At 45.7% G+C, this 22,157-nt stretch overlaps 1 protein-coding gene across 1 annotated transcript; it reads left to right on the top strand.

Annotated features, from left to right (window-relative positions):
- The first annotated feature begins 4,889 nt into the window (after positions 1 to 4,889).
- On the top strand, positions 4,890 to 16,573 carry LOC146200010 (kelch-like protein 10). The gene is made up of 8 exons (XM_084592836.1): positions 4,890 to 5,576; positions 6,871 to 7,161; positions 9,130 to 9,411; positions 10,171 to 10,363; positions 11,611 to 11,780; positions 12,927 to 13,035; positions 14,938 to 15,270; positions 16,219 to 16,573. The coding sequence occupies exons 1-8, from the start codon at positions 5,347 to 5,349 to the stop codon at positions 16,498 to 16,500; spliced, it is 1,890 nt and encodes a 629-aa protein (XP_084448962.1). The 5' UTR covers positions 4,890 to 5,346; the 3' UTR covers positions 16,501 to 16,573.
- The last annotated feature ends 5,584 nt before the right edge of the window (positions 16,574 to 22,157 follow it).

The following is a 22,157-nucleotide window of genomic DNA, read 5'->3' on the forward strand; positions in this document are numbered from 1 at the left end:
AAACACTCGATCAGTTTTCTGACGTGCTTTTTATTGAGAGGAATGCGCTGGCGTTCTTTAACGTTCACTGACATCGCACAGCACACGGGCGCCTTGCTTTTCGCCTCCATCGAAAAGCGGTCGCCGAGGCCGGGATTCGATCTCGCGTCCTTGGGAACAGTAGTCGAGCGCCGTAACCACTGCGCCACCGAAACAAAGTAAACGAAGTGATATATGTGTTACGACGAGACGCAAAACTTTCGGCAGTCCACTCCGGTAGGCTATCCGTGGGGGCATCCAAAGTCACTGAAAAATACCATGTACCCTGCTGCTTTTGAGTTTGTCAACTATGTTGGCTAAATTGCCAAGAATCATTGCGCGCAATAGAGAGAAGGGAGCGGCATCAGAGGAGGTTGGCTTGCGGAGGCTGCGCGCGCTCCCTTCTAGTTTTTTCTTCCTCCATGTATTAATCAACCTCGTTGGGGTCCTCTGAGGAGTGTTACCTGGTGACAAATAGAAGAAATGTAGTCAAATCGATTAAGACCTCATTTCAAATCAGCCAATATCGTCGCTTCTGTGGCGCATTGAATTTGTACTACTTATTTCTGCATTAAAAACATCTGTTCGAGTCCCCTGATTTCAATTTTTTTTTTACAATTCACAACATTCAAATGAATTACTAAAATCCTTAATTGGGTGTGTTTCCCTTTAGGTTGCATTCTGTGGTGCTTTTGGTTCCTAATAGCCGAAAAACCAGCCGTCAAAAGAGCAAGGAGGTGACGGTATGGTAACGTTTAAACTATGGAATTACCTTTACCGTTATCATTTTCTGCCTTCAGCGAGTGTATGTTACCTTTAGGTTGCGTTCAGAGACAAAGCTCCGCAACAATTTCCGCTTAACTCGCTGAGAGACAACCAGTGAGGATAATTAAGTTGCGGGACCCTACCTTTGAGAGAACAGGAATTACGCGTCGCTGGTTGAAGAGCCGACGATTAGCACACTACATGTATTTAGTACACTGAAATAATTATTGAAGTAACTTCGATGAAAGCTAACCCCTTAACACTTTTGTAAATTATCTTATTTAGTGGTCGATTTTTTTTTTAAAAGTAACATAACTCAATTTTATCGTGTTCTTGTTTACCATTTATTTTTAGTTGTTTTGCCTCCTCACTACGTTTTTCTTAGATAATGATTTTCACTTTTATTAAATGTTAGTAGGCACGGTCACACACAATAACCTAGGCTTAGACCAGCCTGTTTTTGTTTGCAGTGCGTAAGTGGTGAAAAATATTTATTATTATTCTTGTTATTTTTATCGACTCCGCTGTGGTGCCCGCAGGGATCAGGGCAGTCGACGACTGCGACCAAGGTTGCAGAATTGAATCCCTTCCGCGACGGCCGCTTTTCGATGGAGGCGAAAAGTGAGGCGGCCGTGTACTGCACGATGCCAATGCACGTTAAACAGCCACGGGTGGTAGAAATTCCCGGAGCCCTCCACTACAGCATTTCTCATAGCCTGAGTCTCTTTGGGCCGTTAAACAGCAACACCAAATCAAACATATTAGAATTATCCCTAGTAGCAGGTGCGAGTGGCAGGGGTTATGTAGAAATGTGTCCTCTAAAGTGGTTTCCCGCAGAGAAAACAACATGGGCTTCAATCGTGTCACATGCGCAACCATAGTAGTATGTCGAACCAACGCCATATTGTATCTTCCAATTCACCGCTGTGGGAGCTCATTGAGGACAAGTGCAAGGGTCTTCCCCGCGCACACGCACAATCCCTAGAGCTCGGAACGAGCCGTAGGCTATCATGTGGCGGGCAGCTTTCGTTTCCTGTTTTTACGCCTAGGCGTCATAATTGTCATATCCTGCATTTTCCGAGGATTCGCATGCTGCATGGTCACATCACCCTGGGCTGCAGTTTCAACAGCACTCTGCACCGATTTACCGGAGTATAGAAACCGAATTGCCTGGTTCGTGTTTTATCCTTTTTATTGATGCGAAAGACACTGCTATAAACGAATCACCATATAATATTCGCCCATGATCGTTGAATAATGTATACGGAAATTTCTTTTCTCACCTGCTTCGGTTTGGTTTCAACAGCCGAGCGATGGCTGTGACGTCGAAGTCAAATCAGTGTCCCGTGAGGGATGAATAAAAATGCCGACATACTTGTTCATATGTTGTTTTAATTCACTACAACACTAAAGCCAGCCTGCCCCCAGAACATGAACCAACACCTGAAGCATCAGCTGTTATGGGGCTGTATGCTCCTTTCTTTCGGCCCTGAATTTTTATTTTGACAGCGCATATTTTCTTGGGTGTTACTTTGATCATTATCATCCCATAACCACGCAGCAAAAGTTTACTGCTTGCAGAGCGAATAATAATGCATTTAGAGGCATGGCGTCCAAATCGGATGCCAAGACTCAGTTGGTATAAAATTCAAAAGTATCAGCTTAGTTTCAGCATGTCACTACAAGGAACAAAATGAAATTATGGTTACTTTTGAACTACGGGGGACTCAAATAAAGCAGATTTGTTTGTTACATTTGTAGCCTGTAGCTCATTATTTTGATCCAACCCTCAGTTTTACGCAAGCTACTGAGAATTCAGTTTCATTCATAGCTTAATGCAACGCCTCTACTGGTTGGCCAGAAATAAACAACACGTTTGAGAGCACATTGCCTTCATATTGTCACAAAAAAGAAACTAAAGACGCTGTGTTGCTCCCAGCATAAAGCTAATACCTAAGACTAGAACAAAAGCGATCGCGGCACTTCCATGTAAACCCTCTCCAGTCCTTTTCTAATCGTGTTCGCTGCCATGATGGTACTTCTCGCGTACTACAGCTGCGTACAGCAAGCGCACTCTAGTTCTAGGTACAGCAGAGTAAACGATACGGAACTATCGGAAGTACGATTTTGTCAGCCTTTATATCACTTGAATTTTAAAACTGTAAAAAAAAAAGTAAATGTAAAAACTTCTTTATGAACTTTATTGCACTATATATTTACTTTTTACATTTTTTTGCGCGAGTAAAGCAAAAGCAAATCATAGGAGTGCCATCATGGCGCTACACGAGTGTAGCACAACGTCCTCGCCGCGCTTTACCCCCCTGGCTCCCAGTATCAAGGGCACGCGCACGCGCTGCACGAGCGGTGGTTCACTAGCTGCTATCCACGTGCCACACTAGCTCCCTTGCGCACCCTAGCGGTGTCCACAAGAAGAAGACAGCTGTAAAAAATGTTAACTAAAGCTCAAGTGGAAAGTGCATTTATTCTCTCGTTTTCTCAGTTTTTTTCGCTAATATTATCACCGCGAGTGCATGGCTCGATTCCAAATTCGCTGATCTGTGGCAGCAAAAAAGAAGTTTATGCTTTTCAGTTCCTCAAAAAGCAGCTATATAATTTTTATTTTTCAATTGCCATGAGCATTAATTGATGTCAGCATCCAAACAGCCTGATAAATATAGGTACAGTCGTGAGCTAAAGTGGTATACAACAGTCAGCCGGGGACGGAGCTCGGGAAAACGGCATAAAAATGCCATGTAGCGGTAGCGACAGGGACAGCGGCCATGACATGTGCGTGTGGATAAAATGGGGCACCACCACTATTGTCTCGATCCCAGATAGCTCTTGCTAGATGAAGTCAAAATGCAGTTTTCTCGAGCTCCACCACCGGCTGAGTGTTGTGTACCACTTTTACTCACGACTGTGCATCCACAAAGGGCAAACGAAAGTTCCTCTGAATTAGTACTTCTTCTCAATCACTCAATGCCCCCAATGACAACGGTTTAGCCCTGATGGCGCCCAAATCAGACATGTCAAAAACGTATTTTAGTGAGGCCTCTACATGCTCAGTCACATTTAAAAGCTTGATACGAGCTTATAAAGATACCTAGCAAATAATTTTAAAATATCAGTGTAATGACTAATGAGATATCAGTTCACCAATTTGCTGTACTCCTGCTTTTCTAGTCAAGGAATTGTTGTTGCTTTTTTCCTCCTCCCATCGGTCAGCTTAGCACAAATGCGACAATAGTGTTAAGGATCCCGGCGGAACTACCATATTGATTATCTGTTGTTTTTCTTTTGCTTCTGGTGCACCAGCGGAATATTTGTGTTGCCGTGTCATTTGATGCCACAAGGGCCGAAAGGGCTAAGCGCTGAATCGCGTATTAAATTTGGAACTAAACAGCTTTGATGACAAAATTATTGCGCGCTAGCTGCGCCCTCAATTCGCAGCGATTTCTTGAGGGATTTGGATGTGTGGCTTCGCCTTTGTAACGGGTGGTCCCATTAAAGAAAAATCTTCTGCAAATATCTTAGCCGGACATCGCAGGTGTCCGTACAGTCCATTAGACTAAAGGAGCTTTCTCATCACAATTTATGTCAGCGCTTTGTTTTTTCGCAATTGTTTCTACATACCCAACCACGTCGGCTGTGTTTCTTATCACCGCGTCTCCGGCAGTCGAATCGCCATCAAGCAGTCGTCGAGGCAGGAATCCAAGTGTTGGTTTGAAATTAATTCCGGTCGGATTCTGTAATTCTGTTCTTTCAGTGATAATGTAGACGATAATGATGTAATAACGGCCAGGCGCTTTACAGCACACACTATGTGTCCTGGCTCGAAGAAATGGATGTTGTTGTTGTTCTTCTCCTCTAAATTAATAACAACAATGTCTATTACATAAAAAGGAAAAAAGATAAGAGCGGCGAGAAAGAAATAGAGAAGGACAGGGATAGCCAGAGGGTACTATGTCACTGTTTCGAGGCCTGGATCAACAGTTAGCCAACGCCACCTATCAGCAAATACAAGACTTTATGAGGTAATAATACAAATTTAATAAAATATTTATGAATAATTGAAGTTCTCCTCCCGGCCTTTTTAGCGCAAAGGACCGGCTTTATGATTTTGAGCATGAACTTCAGTTGCTCGAAATTAATTTTTCGTTCCGCCCCTTCTCCAACACTAGGATGAACCGTTCTAAACTACTCTGCAATTCAGCCTGCCTGTGTATTACATTTCTGAAGTTTTATTCAGATATGCTAATTGCTGCTAGTAGTCTAAATTGCTGTTTAAAAAGTGTTTAGACGAGACTTGCAGGTACAACAGAAGTTGGGGTGCTGAACTTTTGAGGGAAGGGAACTAAGCCTCCTTGTTAGACGCTGGCGCTGTTTTGGGCAATCATTTGTGTACGTCCCCAGCAGAAGACGAAACGTATTGGCGATGGCCGTAGTGCTGGTGCCATGCGGTGCTCAAAGAGGACGAAGTGAAGGAGCACGTCAGGAGGGCCGTGTCGCTGCTGTCCGTTCCGGGGCCGGCTTCGGCGTCCTCGGGACCTCGGCGTCCTCGGGATGCCTCTGGGGGCGTGGACGACGTCCGCGGCGGGTGCCAGTCGGCAGCACGGCAGCGAGATGGGCAACAGCAGCGACACAGCCGACGACTGGCTCACTCAGGATGCTATAGAGACCCTTTGGGACCTGCGCAACTCGGGCCTGCTCTGCGACGGCCTGCTCAAGACGTCGGATGGTGGTCATTTCCCCGTCCACAAGGTGGTGATGGCCAGCTGCAGCGAGTACTTCAGGTCAGTGAGCAATCCGCTTCCGCCAAGCGGTCTCGTCTCTTTACTGCGCTCTGACCGGGGTACACAGCTCTTCAAAACAACATCTCATGACACAATACTGCGCGTGCTCACACCGCACTGAGGGTGCGGAATGGGTACTAGACTGTGCACGCATATAATAGACTGCTGGCTTTGCAACTAGCTGTTCATCAAAATGAGCACGTAATGTGTTTGGCGACTTTTATTACGGGATCCATGTCGGTGAAGTGGCACCTCTGTAAGCGTAAAGGTTCTGTGGAACGAGTTCGTTTAGAATACTTTAGAAATATTAACGGATAGATATGACAATCGCACAATAAATATATCATGCTACTTATGTTCTCATGGTTTATAGCCCCATAATCTATCATTTGTTTCTCCTTTCCTTTGTTAAAACTTTACAAGAACGTTTTCTCATTCCACTAGAGAATGTAAAAAGAGCAGGTCCGGAATAGCACATCCCACAAGAGCTAGATATGTAAGAAGGAACAATTCGTCGTCACTCATTAGTTAAGTATAACCTCAGTTTACCATTGAACTTGATAGATCAAATAGCAATCATGCGTCTAGAACAAACCTGGTTGTAAAAAAAAAAGCAGAAACTAAGTTTTCATTTATGTTTGAACAGCAGTAATTGATTGTCGACTATTAGGAAGTGCCTATCCGATATGGGATTGCTTATATCTCGCTATATCATCCACGGAGAAATAACTGTGGGGGGCCTGTAAATAAATTTAGGACGGCACAGTGACATGTAGGGTGGAAAATAAGGATAATTCTCAAAATCACAAAGAGCAAACTTTAGAGCAAACAAACTTGCCTTAGCATATCTTCGGTGTACGAAATTATTCTGGAGCGCTCAATTATACCGTTTCCTTTAGGACTTATGTTGCCTGAGGGCGTGAAAACCCACAAGTTAGAATTTGCAATATCTTCAAAAAACTCGAAAGAACGAAATGGATTTGAGTGGGAACACTTAGCGAAGCCCCTGTTTGAGCACAAAAAGCACAGAAACTGTAGCCGGAGGAGAAAGAGAGTCACTTGAAAAGATGATAGTAAGAAATGACACGCTCTATCATGGCACGGGACCGCACATAATCGATATTAGTATAGGTGGTCTTTTTCAAACACCGAAAGTAATATTAGTGATGATTATAACCTAGAATAAGATTGCTCGCATATTTTAGGTTTAGTTTACTGTAGTTCTCATCCAGACTATCATATTGGGAGCACGGCTGACACGAAGCCTTATTTTCTCTCGGCCTTTCGTGTTCAGAGCCCTCTTCAGCAGTCGTCTAAACAGGAACAACCAACCTGAAGTGGTGGTGTACGGCGTGTCCAGTGAAGCCCTCGCTAACATCGTGGAGTTCGCTTACAAGCACATCACCTGGGTGGGCTGCGACAACGTGGAGAGGCTCCTCAAGGCGGCCGACTACCTCTGCGTCCTGGGCATGCTCAAGGACTGCTGCGACTTCCTTCTCTCCATCATGACCCCCGAAAACTGCATCTCAATTCACAGTGTGGCTAAGCTATACAATTGCTTCGACCTCACCGACAAGGCCTACAGGTGGGGACCCTAGAGTATACTTTGGGTGCAGCAGTCCTTTAGTGCGAAAGCACTGGGGCAATCTCGAGAGCGGAGTAAGCGCCTTACTTTTGCTTGACTTCTGATTGGCCCACTAGATCGTGACGTCACCGTCCGCTTGCCCTGGCGCGAGTAAATAAAACTGTGGTCTCACTGTGTATGATTGGTGCAGCCATGTTAAGCCCTGGATCACTTTAATGTAAAATCCCTGCTAGAACGTTGCGGCATGCAACTTTCTTAGCTCGGACGAAAAAAAAAAATGCTTCAGAACGGAATGAATTCGAATCCGTGAATTTCTTGTGGGAAGCTAGTCTCGCGTACTGAGTGGAACACCATCTCTCAATATGCATTTTCACGTCGTCATCCCTATGAACTTGCGTCTGAGCGTAAAGGCTTTCACACATCCTGGTCGGTTCTGTTCTGTTTTATTTATTTAATTTCTCGTCAACTTGCTTTAGTCGAACGTCTCGTCCAGAAATCATTAACATGTTAGAAGATTAGCGAGCTAATCAGAGTTGTCTTTCTTATGACTTGGCAACAAAACATTGCTTTTGCTGTCGATCGAAACAAGCGTGGTCTCCGATGCGAGCATGCGTACTTTCTTGAAGCACTAAGATATTAACTTGTAGTTCTTTTCTTTTGATGCGTAGCAGGAGGAAATTTCCGCACTTTCAAAGCGTTTAGATACTTAAGGCACCATTACTGCTTCTCTGTCAAGAGCAGCTATGCCTCAAGAAACGGTCGCCTCGCTCATTCAGAGCTTTAACAATTTCATTATGCTCAGAAATGCGAAGTGGGCATCATGTAGAAAGCCCCTCTTTATTTGTGTGCAGGGTTGTATGCCGCAAATGGAATATATGCTTCCATCCAAAGAGAATGCTTCCCAAATCCAATGTTGGCCGCAATAGATGGTCGTAGCGCTATACCCGAACATTGCCTCAAAAATGGGAAGGTGTTGCTTAATGTTTTGTACTTGATAGCTTTTTTAATGCAGTCCGAAGTGTTAACAATAAACTTTCATATGCGTTGATTGATGGTAATGATGCCCGTAAGTATTACTGAACACGTGGTTCTGAGCCATGAGGGACATGCAGTGGGCTCTCTCGGGACGATTCCATTTCTGGTTACGTAATTCAGACGATACTGTGAGTAGATACAGGCTGGGGAGGCAAGGCTGAGTCCTGATGCAACTCTCGCCATCAATTTTCCGTCTTATCTATATTTTGTTCGCGCTGTTTCCTTTAAGCAGAGCAGTTACCTTTGATCATGTACCATTTCAGCTCAACAAAGTGCCCTTCCTGCACTTCTCCGCATCCCTTTGTGCTACTGGTGTCGAGAGCAATCACTATTTTTTTTTTATTCGCTGTTGAGTGCCCACAGTAATGACCATTGTTTCTCCAGTGGATGACAAGTCTTGCAGTTGTCCTCATTGGCAATGAAAAATATTTTTGAAAGGGCGTGTTACGGGTGCTTTGCACTGCCTTCCGGCCCACCTTTACTGGTTAAGACTAATTGTATAGAATGAATGTTTGCACCGAGAATTGGTATGGCGGGGGGGGGGGGGGGAGTCTTTGCGCCATTTCGCTCAAAAGACTTGTCTCTGATATAAATGATTTAATAACGACAGTAATTCTTAGACTTATACCGTGCATCGATTCCGATGCTTGTACACTCGCACAATAGTATGGCACAATTCTGTCACAATTCTGTGGCTGTTCCATGAGCGTTTTCTGTCCTCTTGCATTTCTAGTCTATCGTGATTCAGTGAGCTAAAGTTGGGAATCGCGCAAAGTTAGTGCTCATATACTACTCAAATGGTACATTCGTGCTACAAATCACGAAGCCAAGTTGTGAGGGAAACCTAGGTCTGAGTCGACAAGGGTGTCTGGATGTAGGGTTTGTCTTCATTAGAGCGCTGTCCCCGGATGGTAACAATGCCCTCTCTCGCAGCTACCTAATGGAGCACTTCGTCGAGGTGGCCAAACGCAGCGAGGAGTTCCTGCAGCTGGACGTGGATGACGTGGAGGCCCTTCTCTCCGACGAGAACCTTAACGTGGTCAAGGAGGAGAGCGTGTGGAAAGCAGTGCTGCGATGGATCGAGCACGAGCCAGACAGCCGAGCCCACCACATGGCTCGCCTACTCAAGTGTGTGCGCACGGGGCTAGTGGACACCAACTACTTCGTCGAGAAGATCAAGACCAACAAGTATGTCGCCGACAGCGAGGACTGCAGGTGGGTGCCCAGTACGAGAGCTCTTCCCGTAAGCTCAACGAGCACAATTCACGGTTTAGTGCCGGGGCCAGTTAATTAGCCGGTATATTACTTTTTTGTGCGTCGGAACTACTAACGAAATCTCTGCAAAGAATCAGTGCTGGCCCGCCCTCGTAATACTTGTCCTATCAACATGTGTCCTAATATGTTTTTGAAGAAAAACAAAAGCTTTTCATATTGATATCCGAACGCCCCTGGGCGCTATCTTGGGAATTTCGCTTTTCAGAGCGTAGATCTACAGCTGTCATTCTCCAAAGTCATTAACCAGCGCAAGCTAAGCACTGCGCATGCTCCAGTGTCATCTGTGCTTCGCCATAGCTTCGCAGCGAGCTCGCTCCTTCTGCGCGCCGCCGGCCGAACAGCGAGGGACGTCAGCCTCGCAATAGCCACCTGCGCACTCAACGAATAACATTAAACGGAATAAGGTACACCGAAGGAACTGAGCACCTAAATTAATACCAAAAATTTCCGTTCTTTTTCTCAAGTACCTGTTGTAACGGTGACGGGACCGCATTACCTACGAGTGATGTAGGAGAGCTCAAACGGCCTATAATAACTTACCTCTTATTGTAATAATCTGACCTAGTAAATTTAATTTTTAGTTTAGATGAGTAGTGACTGAAAAACGTCTTTTCTGTCATCATGCTCGACCGTGTCGTGCAGTCTCGCGCGCGTCTAGGCCTTTTTTTGAGACAATAATTTGTTTTCTCGGTTTCGCAGGCCGTTGATCATCGACACTCTGAGGTTCCTGTACGATCTGGACGTGGTTATTCACAACGACGAAGTTCCGACGCCCCTGTTCGCACGACCACGAATTCCTCACGAAGTGATGTTCGTCATCGGTGGATGGATGGCCGGGGGACCCACCACCTACATCGAGAGCTACGACACCAAAGCGGACCGCTGGATCAGGGTGCTTTTCTCCGCATTGCTAGACATCGAAGCACCGTTACATTGACGCTTTTCGAGACAGCACAGAAGCATGAGCGTTCCGGGAAGGTGTAAAAGGCGACTTCAGTAACTTATCGAAGTTAAGCGTTTTAGCCAATTGTGTGTTGTTGGACGCCCTATTTACCGGCCATCATTCATGGGAGATTGCTCTGATGCATAGTGTCTTGTTTTGCTCTGGGAACATGTTTTTGGTTTCTGTTAAGGAACCCCATTTTGGGTTTCACACTGAGTTTCATTCCAATTATAAAAATTTGAGAAGGCAATACAACTTTTGGTTCAGCTAGCTGTTGCACGTTCTTTATTTTAAAAAAATCTGGCCCGAAAGAAAGAAAGATTACACGAAAGGCGAGGGATATTAGTGCCTGCGATTGTCGCCTATTATGTGTTTGTATTTCGTTCTTTCTAATGTTCTGGAGAATAACCTTCTCTCTTTGACATCAAGGAAGTTAGAGATTCGCTGCTCTGCTGTTAAGAGAAGAAGTGCCGTTTTATGTCAATTTACAACCTTTTACAACATTTAGTTAGAGAACTCATGGTTGAAAGTCACTGATTTACCCACTTGATTGAAAATTTTACCGTTATTCGCTCCTACGAAGTATTACCGCAAGCTGGGCATCTTACATTTTGTTTTATTTCTATGTTTTAGCATATTGGAAGGATTTTTGTTATTTGCAAGCAAAAAGTATATTGCAGTGAAATAAAAAGGGATGCTTAAAAAGTACTACTTACTGAACTGCAAAGGATTAAGAATCCTTAGCCACTTGGCCACTTTGCGTCGAGACAAAGATGAAGCAAAAAATTTGGAACGAAATGAGCAATTAACACGGCATAAAAAATGTGGCGTGCTGTTCTGACGTTTCTGGCGTATGAACTATGGCCAAAGTACGGGTTATGAACGACGGGTGCTCAAACTCAAAGCGGAATTTTATTCGTCGTGGAGGATATTTGCAAACTGCATGACTATTGTGAAGAAAAAAAAAAAAGGATGTTCTGAAGTACATCGGCTGCCCTATCTTACAATTTCTTTACTACCTCCTCTAACACAGCTTTACGTCGCTCAATTGCTTGTACCATATCATGAGGTGGCTACTAATAACTCTATAAAATGAACTGCACGCTCATTCAGAAATCAATATTGCGTTCTTCGTAAATGATAACTACCGTGAGCATTGTCTCGGTCACCCTGTTTCTTTTTATGTTCGTGCAAAGGTCGAAACCGTGGATCCCGAGGGTCCTCGGGCGTACCACAAGTGCGTGGCCATTGGCAACGACATTTACGTCGTCGGCGGCTTCAACGGTGAAGAGCACTTCAGCAGCGTACGGTGCTTCAACGCCCACACCAAAGAGTGGCGCGCCGTGACACCCATGCATGTGAAGAGGTGCGCCTACAACAATGCATTACGCGCTGTTTTTACATTAAAGGGCCTCCGCTGAAGGAAAGCCCAAGAAAGCTTTAGCAAGTTTCGCTGTCAGGCGTTGATTTACAAGCAGGCGGAACTCTGCATTTACCGCTATGCGTTTTACAGCAGCTTATTTTAGCTTTGGAGTATTTCTTTTCGCAAATAAGCAACAAGCTCGACGGTGGATCGCTATTTTTGGAGGGGCGTTTGGCGGCGCGTCATAACATTTTTCGTACTCATACTTGCAATCTTTTTACGAGTTTTGCTCGAGTTTTGCATTTTTCGAGACGAAAATGGGCCTAGGGACGCATTTTAATTCGCTTTTAGAGCCCGTGAACACGAAACACGGCCGCGGTAAGTTGTACTGTGTAAGCGATAAGAGTGGTCATATCGCCCTGGACATCCGTCATTTTGCACCCAAAGTGTCAGATGAAGAAGAACTGCTTTATCTTTGTTCTGATTGCAAATTAGAAGTTTAGTCATCACACTCATTGTAGCTGACTGCTAGGCGCTTGTAGGAAAATTTCATCCCTTTCATAATTTTACTCAGAGACCATGCCAACACTCTTGCACAAATGGCAAACGTTAGCATAATATTTATATTGTCAGGATTCCGGCGTGCAACGCAAGTGTTTTGGTGGCGTACATTACAGCGACAGTTCGTAAGGGCACGTTTTCCGGTGCTGCGCTACTGACGTAGCAACAGTTGGGTTGGTCAACAAGCCGATTGGACTGCCGGATAACTTAAATAGAACGCTTCCTGACTGCGCCTGTGGCTTAGTTGTCTGTTATATGAGGGCACGAGAACCAGCCTCGAAAGGTGAGGAGACACGTTACAAGAAATAATCGATGTTTTGATGACTGTCATATAGTAAGAGCCGGCGAATCTAGAGTTATGGGGTCACCTAGCCATCCTGTGAGCAGTTTTCTAAAATTGAGATTCCTAAGTTTTAGCCCATGTCATACAGTAAGCGCCAGTCGCTAGAAAGCAGTCGTAAAGCGCTTACTAGTATTGAAAAAGAAAAAATATACGCTTACGTGCAAAGTAGTGGCAAGGCGGGGTTAATATTTCTGGATTTTTATTTGTAGTGTTGCTCACCATGCTTTTTTTCCTTTGCTATTCAGGTGCTATGTAAGTGTCGCCGTACTGGATGATATCATCTACGCCATGGGCGGATACGATGGGCACAACAGGCAGAACACGGCCGAGAAATTCAACCCTAGCACCAACCAGGTACCATGAATTTGTTCACTAGAAAAGCAGGTAGTAATTCGAACGTCAACCTGCAGGAAAAGAAACCAGCCTTCACAGAAGGCGTTGGTGTTTGTCAAATAATGTTGGATGCCTAGGGTTTCCCGGTGGCCTTACTGTGGCACAAAACGCCAGGTCTCTTCACACCTTGTTCAGGCCAAATGAGGAACAACCTTGGGCGAACGCTGGATTTTGGGTTTGGGAGGGCAGCCCTTCTCGAAGCCATGGTTCTCTCATGTCGACGTGGTCGATGGACACAGGTTCGTTGCGTTAGAGAGCGGTGCCCAGATATCCGAGGTAATATTACGGCACCTCATCATTAGAAAGATAACATCGACCGAGTCGAGCGAGTATAGGGCTGCGAGAGCTGATAGACCTGCGAGAGGTGCACATATGCCCATGGGTCGATCGGCGGTCAGGGAGATTATTCTCACAGTATAGCGCCTGCCTGTCCGCTACGTGTACGTTCAGCCTCACCAAAAGGGCTTCAAGCACCATAGTTTAGTTTCCAGCGATACAGTGGCGCAATGTTTCAACTAATAAATACTAAAATGCCTTCATTTCTTAGGCAGAAAGTTCTACTCGTAGAATGAAGAATAGGAGCTTGATGGATGCACTATATGCACCGATAGAAAGCAAGCTTATTGGCTTGAATACTGTCTGACAAAAATTGCACGCATAGCGGCAACAGGAAGTATTGATGGTAGTGTAGCTTTTCAAGTTAATGCAAATAATATCGTTATGCACTGTTCCGAGTACACCACTGATCTTTAACCATATGATGAACCATCTTTAACCATCTGATATGTGCCCTTAATGCGACTCTCATACAGCTTCTCATAGGATGTGGAGCAGGATAGAATTTGGTATACTTAGGTATAACTCAAGAATGTGGCGGTGAATGCATCTCAAAGAAGGCCATCTAGCCTAGCGTTAAAATGCAAGTGAAAGGTAGGTGTACCAGCTCAATAGAATTGACCCTGACGTAATGGCAATCAGGCGGTGCCACCGACTCGTGGGTCTCTTTGAGGGGTATTCGCTGCTGCGATCTCGGGTTGAAGCACATTAGAGTTTGCAGTACTGGAAAATTTCCAGCCTATGCACCTTTTTCAATGGTTAATAAAGATGTAGGTCACTGCTTTGTGGCTTAAAAAATGCAGTGAGAATGCAGAGTTTTATACCTGTCCAGGAAAATCGTGTTGAATTGAAATCTCTGGCCCAAGGTAGGAGCCGCAACATTTTACCTCCTCCCACCAGAACAAATACCTAACACCCACCAGGCAACTCATCACGATGTCGTTCCCAACCTAGCTAAGGGGCTACCCACCGATCGCCACCTTTGGCCGACGCCCAACCCTAACAACCCCTCCTACAGCGCTACCGCCACAAACCTACACAAATTTACTCTCCACAAGCTCCATTCAGGAGAAATAGGGTTTCTCTACACTGCACAAAGCTTCGGCATCCTTTGCCCCTCGCAGGGAAGGCTGAATCGAATTAAAAGACGCTGTGGGACAGCCAGCTGACCTTCAGGAGCGACACCTTCCACCTACCTTCACGATGGCCCAAAATCCTGCCTCAGTTGTGAAGCATCGTCTTAGAGTAATATGAGAGTAAAAGAGTTAAATTTAACTACGTTCGCAGTACTGTCGCATTAACAGCACGAGCACCCTGTATTTGTTTCCTGCTAACGCGTCGCATCTGCCAGCACTGCTCCCCCGTGGTGGCTCATTGATAAGGGGCTCGGCTGTGGAGCCCGAGTGCGCGAGTTGGGTCGCGATGCCAACGTCTCAATGAATATGAAGCTGTACAGCGCACCAGAGGGGTATACAAATGGCGTAGAAATAACTCCCCGTTTCGCGCTGCTGACCCTCCTGCTCGCAGTGGACTATGATCGCGCCAATGCACTCTCAGCGCAGCGACGCCTGCGCCACCACGCATGATGGGTACGTGTACATCACAGGCGGCTTCAGCGGAGATGAGTGCCTTAGCTCGGCCGAGCGTTACGACCCGACCACGGACCAGTGGACGTCCATCGCGAGCATGCGCTACAAACGCAGCGGCGTCGGCTGCATCGGCTTCGGCGACTTCGTCTACGTCATCGGCGGCTTCAACGGGTCATCGAGGCTCTTCTCGGCCGAGAAGTACAACCCGGAGACCAACACGTGGACCAGCCTGCCCAACATGTACACGCCCAGGAGCAACTTCGCCATGGCGGTGAGTAGCCGCTGTTCGTAATATACGAACACCTCCCGCGGAGGTCGCTAATACGTGCGGGGAAGCGATGCAATACCGTTCGATTCCCCGCTATAGGACACGAAACGCCGACAAGATCGTAAATGAAGGCAGCTAACTGAGAGAAACCTTAACACTGAAATAATTGGAAACTTGAGCATGAGTTTTAGCTCTGAGAATTGAGTGGGTCGGTTTACTCCTCTGACCTTGTAGCGTAAAGGGACAAGGTTTGGGAGGTGCAGTGCCAGCGACTGGACGGCGGTTACTTCAATTATCTCAAGTGCAATGACAAATACGTTGGTCTCACTTTTATCACCTATGACCTGGTAGGCGAGCAGCTGTCGTACGTCGCGCGGGTTTCGGTGACTAAATGCAGCCTGTAAATTTTGCAGCAATTTTTCTTATCTCCCTCGCCTTCAGCGGACCGCAGGAAACGCTAAGAAATGCCGTGGTTATAGCTTGGCTGGTTTTAAATTAATTTGTTGCGGTTTTCCTGCAATTTATTCCTTAGTTCCTTCCTTCCGGTCTTGATAATTGCTATGCAACCATGTAAAACTACGGAGCTCACAAGCCATCTTAATTCAGCTCCCGCATTTTTTTTTCCGCTATCAGGTGAAGTCATAGTTGTTTCCCAGAATGAATGTTTATTTCGCTTTAGACTTACAAAAATGTGCGGAAGGAAAAATGATAATTCGCAATGACCTCTTGAGAGGGTTTGTCACCCTTAAATGGAGACGATAACAGCAGCGGCAATTCATGCGTGACTTGAAGGCGGTAGGGCTGTGATACAAGAGGGAGAAATAATTACGCTGGGCTGGTAATCAGTTCTTCGAGGATAAAGCGTGTAGTTCAGCGGAGTGCCATTTGCACCTGAGTTGAAGGCCATGAGAGCATATAGTATAGGAGATGCTGGTTATTTCTTTCAAACAGATAATCGACAACCTCGTTTTTGCCATCGGCGGCTTCAATGGCGAGAGCACTAGCAACCTGGTCGAGTGTTACGACCCGGCCACCGACCAGTGGTGCGAGGCGACCGACATGAACGAACCCCGGTCTGCGCTCGCCGCCTGCGTCATTGGCGGACTGCCCAATGCCCGCGACTACGTCCACCAGCGGCGAGACAACCTGATGGAAGAGAAGCGCCAGAAGATGCTGGCCATTCTGAGGCAACGCTCGCGCCAGTTGAATAGCGACGACGATAGGGTCATGTGATCGCATGGGTTAACGTCACGACCCACTACGATAGCAGGAGTTGAAATTCAAGTGGACGCTACCTGGACACTTCTGAAAGTGCGAAATGCGTCAAGCGCGTTTCGACGGAGAATCACTGAAACAAGGCGCACAATTGCTCCCAAGCGTGATAGTATGGACGACATGTCTTTGCAAAATGAGATGGAGGGCATGATGGCGCAGTACCACCGCATAAATTCACGTGTCTCTTTTTGGAAGCAGTAACGTCTGCAAAGGTTCTCCGCCATGACTTGATTACATTGAGCTTTTATATCGTTAAATCTCGCTTTTAGATACGAACGTGTTGATACATTGCTGGTGAAGTAATCGCCTTTTATTAGAGTAGGCTCGCCCTTTTTCTTTAGTGCTTGTGAAGTCAGACCGATGGGGCTCAGGGTGAGAGGATGGATGCGGAAAGTTGTAGTATTCATTGTTTGTTAAAGTGCTACGATATGAATACAAGCTCGTTTTCGTGTAGCCGCTCTCTGTCGAGAGCAAAATATTCCCCTCAAGTTTGAGATATTCACTTCGGTTCACGTCATGCTAATGATATGCTGGTTTCCAATAATACCTGCCACGTTAATTTGCACATGGCTTTCTCCTTTTTTGATCTTCTAAAGCGACGGTAGCAGCGACATAAACAATTTAACAACTTTATAAACCTGAAACCAGGTTGCCATGTCTGCGAAATACACTTCTAACAGCTGTGTACACGCGTCAGAATTAAGTTGTGGGATTGTTCATAGTTATGACTCATTGACATTTTTATTTCTTTCAAAGTGGTTCTCTACATTTCCGGCACAATGGTAAGAATTAATAAAGCTAGCTGAAAATGAAGCGTCATGAGTGTCGAGTGCTATGATGCGCTCACAAACAACGCAATCAGCAGATATTGTAGCCGTGGCTTTCCTGGCCGCTTTTGCCAGCTTGCCGAAAGATTAATGGCCACAGACGAATGAACAGAAAACAAAACAATCTTGCACAATGCGTTCGCTTTTGTATTGACTTTGCTGATCGCATGTTGGTCGAAATTCATTGCTTGCTTTGTATTCCTTGCTTTGCCCAACAAAGATGTTGGTAGCGCAATGGTGGAGGCTGCTTGCGGTTGCTAACGATTAAGATGACATATGCTGTGCTTCATATAATATGGTGCAAACGTGTATGGTGAACAGAAGCTTGTTTTGTGCACCTGTCCTTAGGAAGGTGTGTTTGCAAAAACAGTCATTTTCCCTGCACTCAACACGCACAAATCATGCGAAAATATTTAGAGGACACGTAGCTCCGCCGATGTGAGTATTACGCGTAATTGATAATGTTTCCCGTCTGCAGCGACTTTTGCGGTTTCTCACTCACATACTTCTGCCTCCAAAATCTCACACATTTTGATTAGCCTACGAGTTTAGGCTCACGTGCACGTTATCCAGTTACTAATCGTAAGCGGTCACCCGACATAGCTATAAAGCCTCGCTGTAACGAAGTCATATGAATGTTTGATTTGGTTTGGTTTCTGGGGTTCAACATCCCAGAGCGACTCAGGCTATGTGAGACGCCGTAGTGGAGGGCTCCGAAAATTTCAACCACCTGAGGTTCTTTAACGTGCACTGGCATCGCACAACACACGGGCACCTTAAAGCGGCCGCTGCGGCCAGGATTCAATCTCGCATCCTTGGGCACAGTGGGCGAGCGCCCTAACCACTGCACTACCACGGCGGGGCCATACGAATGTGTCTGCATTGCCTAGAGGTAGCGTGCGTGACTAGGCATCCGTGGGAATGGTAGGCCTCGTTCTTATCCTTCCCTCCACCCCATATGAGAAACTCCTATCAACTTCTTATCGTTACATCACGAAAATCATGGACGAATATGTCCCCGGCCGTATCACCCGGCAACTGCCACCTGCCAGGTCCACGCCCGTGATTTTTTGCTCACGTCGCCGGCAACGTTGATGACGCTGGCACCGTTCTCGAGAACGGTGCATTTAGCGCTTACGCTTTGAAAATATAGGGTCAAAGCAGAGAAGCTTAAAAATTATTGGCTCTTTGTTGCATCACCAGTTATAGTCAATGGTTCTATGTATATACGAGGGTAGCTTCCACGTTTGCACACTTTTTCAGGCCCACTTTTTTTCAGTTTTGAGACTTGTGAGAATAAAAGAAGTGACCGTTAAAGCGCCCCTGAAGTGGTATTCACGGTAACATCCTAATGCAAGAAATCTATAGCCGTGATCTTAGTGAGTAGAATCAAATTTGAAAGCTCAGCGTAGAGCCCATAATTTACAAATAATTAAAAAAAGAAGGCTCCTGGCGACTGCTCGCAACTAATTAGACGTAATGTTTTCAGGCGCTAATATTGATAAGGGAGCATGGAGTAGGAGGAAGCTAGAAGAAAGAGTGCAGACATGTCTCCTTAAATAATCACATAGGTTGTCGATAAACTAACTGTCTAGCGGCCCCTTCCTGTAGTCACAGTCAAGGTCCCACCGCAGGCCTACTTTCCGTAGGTAGTATTGTCACGCGGATGCCGTAGCTGGGCAGGTCCACAATAGATGTTTCGTATCGCACAGTTCCGGTGAAGCACCACAATGTGGACATTTTTCGGTCACTTGTAAGCATCCGTCACGATGCCGATGACGCACAGAAGAGGTCAGAGCCACTCCCGCCCGAATTCGGCGCATAGATACCTCCTCCTCCCGGGAGAGATTACGGGGGAGAGGGTACAAACACGGAGGAATTAGAGCTCGTGCTTGCTGGCGCAAAGATTCTTTCTCGGAAGCATGAGACATGAGCAGATCTGGGGAAAAGGGGAAGGTGGCAGGATGTCTGATGTTGTAAGGTGTGTCATTTTATCCACATGGATAATATGTGGATCGTGACCATGACCGCGAATCTAGTGTATACACACAGGACAAGGATATTTTTTACAGAGCTGGTGAATGGATTGTGTAATTTTGAATGTGCGCCGAACATCCTTAAGCTGCTTAAGGGCGGCTAGGGAGTTAGTGTAAATGTGAACAGTATAAACTGTGGGTTCTAGTGGTAGAGAACTAATTGTGTTGCGTATCGCCTGAAGCTCCAATGCAAGGTGGTGCATGTATCCACGCCATACGTTACGCGAGAGTTAAGATGAGGATGGGAGGGACTGTACACAGCGGTAACTCTCTGCAGAGCTGTGAGTGATGCATCGGTGTATATTACGCACCCTGGAGGCAAATGCATGGCTGGTATCGGCGGCGAAGTAGTGGAGCAATTGTCTGTCAGTTGACAGTACGAAGGTGGAAGGGTGTGTAAGCAACGGAGCTGAAGCGACGTTTTCCGTGCTCTGCTTGTCTCACGCTGGTCGTTGAGTTCAGCTAGTGTATTAACTTGAACATACTCTTGCAGAACGGGTATGGTTGTAAGACGAGAGAGATGGGTTATGGCGCGCATAGCCTTGCGATTGATAGCTTTAAGGGAGTCCCATTGACGACGGGGGAGGCGCTGAAATTGTGCCTGGTACACTATCCGTGGCTGAAGTATGGAGCGCACGAGCTGACGAGCAGCATCAGGACGCGTTCCGCCTGAGCGCATAGCTATGCGACGAATCAGACCAAGTGACCCTTTGAAATGAAAAGTAAAATAAATTTATTAGTTAATTTTTGGCAATTAATTATTTCACCACCAAGATCTATCACATAAATAATATCCGTCTTGCTGTACAATCTACCTGCGCAAGCAGCACCAACGTACCTCTCACAGTGTTTAAAATAACGATCTCTAACTGGTAAATGAAATAAAAAAACGCCCTTTAGAAAACTGCGTAAGATGTTGCTGCAAATCTGTCTTTCTTGCATAATGGGACTTAATGGGGGAAAGCTAGCTTTACCAAACGATCGGTTTGAGTATGAAGGGTAATTGAATGGCTGACAATTTTGAAGCGGCCGAGTTTATTCTCTTTTCCGGGATTGTATAAACCAATAAATAAGAACCAGCCGGTAATGAAGTCGCCATGTGTGCAGAAAGTTTGCTGATGACGATAGTACCCTCTTATGTAACATGTCAGCAAGCTAATAACAATAGAGCGCAGACGTAGCGTGCAGTGTGAGTTGTGCGGTCAACGCCGAAAACGTTGCCGAACGCGGAACAACAACAACAACAACAAAAAATCGAAAATTGCGATAGACGTAAGCAAGCAGGAAATATTTTTCAGTGCTGGGACATCGTTTGATATCTTCTAGAGGAGCAGCGTCAACTGCATTTTTATTCCTCAATACGAAAAAAAGCTGCATTCTCGCAAAGTTTTATTTTTATGTGGCCACTTTACAACCAGATGTGATTTTTCTGGCGAAGCATCAATAAATCTGGGCTTCAAGTGATCCCTAAAAAGACGCATGCCATGTGGGGCAACTACTTGTTGGGTACTGCAAATCAAGTTGCTGTATTAGTGCCAACTGCAATGACCAGGTAGCTTAAAGCGCGTTCCAATAGAACACACACAGTCTGTTGCACGTACTTACCAAGTAAAATGCCCAGAATTTCGAGTGAGTAGGGCAATTAGTATTTGCCAGCTAAATAGCGTATTACTGCATGGCTTCGTGGCATCTGAAATGAGGGGAGAAATGATGAAAGATGGTGAATGATGTATGCATGGGTTCAGGGCACCGTTTTTCTAACTGCGTGGTCCTCAACATCTAAACTGGAGAACTTCATACACAAGATTTTGGTTGTTACGTAGTGCTCCATTGGTTCAGTTTTGATTTACTGGTGAAGAAGGTTGTCTGTTGTTTTTATTTTACTTTGGGCCGGTCTTCATTAAGCTTACAAAGAGTAAACCAGTTAGGACAAAGTAAAACGTGAGCGTGATCTACTGGCAGCATTTTTAATCCGAAATAATAAGCAGACATGCATCAGTAAACCATCAGATCAGTTTTCACCGAAGAGTTGTTATCCCTCTTAACAGGATGTACATACCCACTCAGGGGGATCGCGCAAGAATTGGGATGCAAAAACATATTTTGTGAAGGAGTTTCGTTGTCATAAATGCCTTCCTTGTCCGGAGCCCATGCTTGCTCAGGGACAATATATAACTGTCATTTCGTCTATTTTCTTTTCGGGATAGATCACTTTTAAATCCAGCGGTATTGCTTGTGCTTCTTCTTTCTTCTCCTGCCTCTCTCTTAGCTGGGCCCATATTTGTAAGCAATATGAACCAATTACGCCGAAAATCTATTCTTTTGGTCTTTAACAAAGAGCATTACAACTATCGGTCTGAAACTGATGTCATGAAAGAACTGTTTTTCGACGATCTTAAATAAACGACAGACATTTATCCCGTGTCCTTCAATAACCGGCAACAGAAACATGTGAGCCGCTGCGTACCGACTGATAGAGACCACCACATATAACACACAGCTGCTGATAGATGCAAATGGATAAGGATTGAAATGTCTACCAAACATGGCTGGCACGGATTAGCGGTTGTAAATGCACTGGATATTCGAATCCTGGTCTGCGCTCAGCAGAGGACGACGAAGAAAAGCGGGCGATCTCTCCACGCGGCTGTGCGGGTAGGGCGGCGACGGCAAGGGCACGGCTGCCACGTCGCTGCAACACCAACAGCAGCCTGGTTGCCGGCGGGCAAAAACAGCGTGCCGACACGCCATC

The sequence above is a fragment of the Amblyomma maculatum genome, chromosome 2 (assembly GCF_055883805.1).
Source record: "Amblyomma maculatum isolate TAMU_Amacu chromosome 2, ASM5588380v1, whole genome shotgun sequence".
NCBI lineage: Eukaryota > Metazoa > Arthropoda > Arachnida > Ixodida > Ixodidae > Amblyomma > Amblyomma maculatum.

Coding starts and splice junctions, on each gene's coding strand:
- LOC146200010 (XM_084592836.1), top strand. CDS start 5,347: ATGCCTCTGGGGGCGTGGACGACGTCCGCGGCGGGTGCCAGTCGGCAG. Junction 5,577..6,870: donor AGCTGCAGCGAGTACTTCAG/GTCAGTGAGCAA, acceptor TTTCGTGTTCAG/AGCCCTCTTCAGCAGTCGTC. Junction 15,271..16,218: donor GGAGCAACTTCGCCATGGCG/GTGAGTAGCCGC, acceptor TCTTTCAAACAG/ATAATCGACAACCTCGTTTT.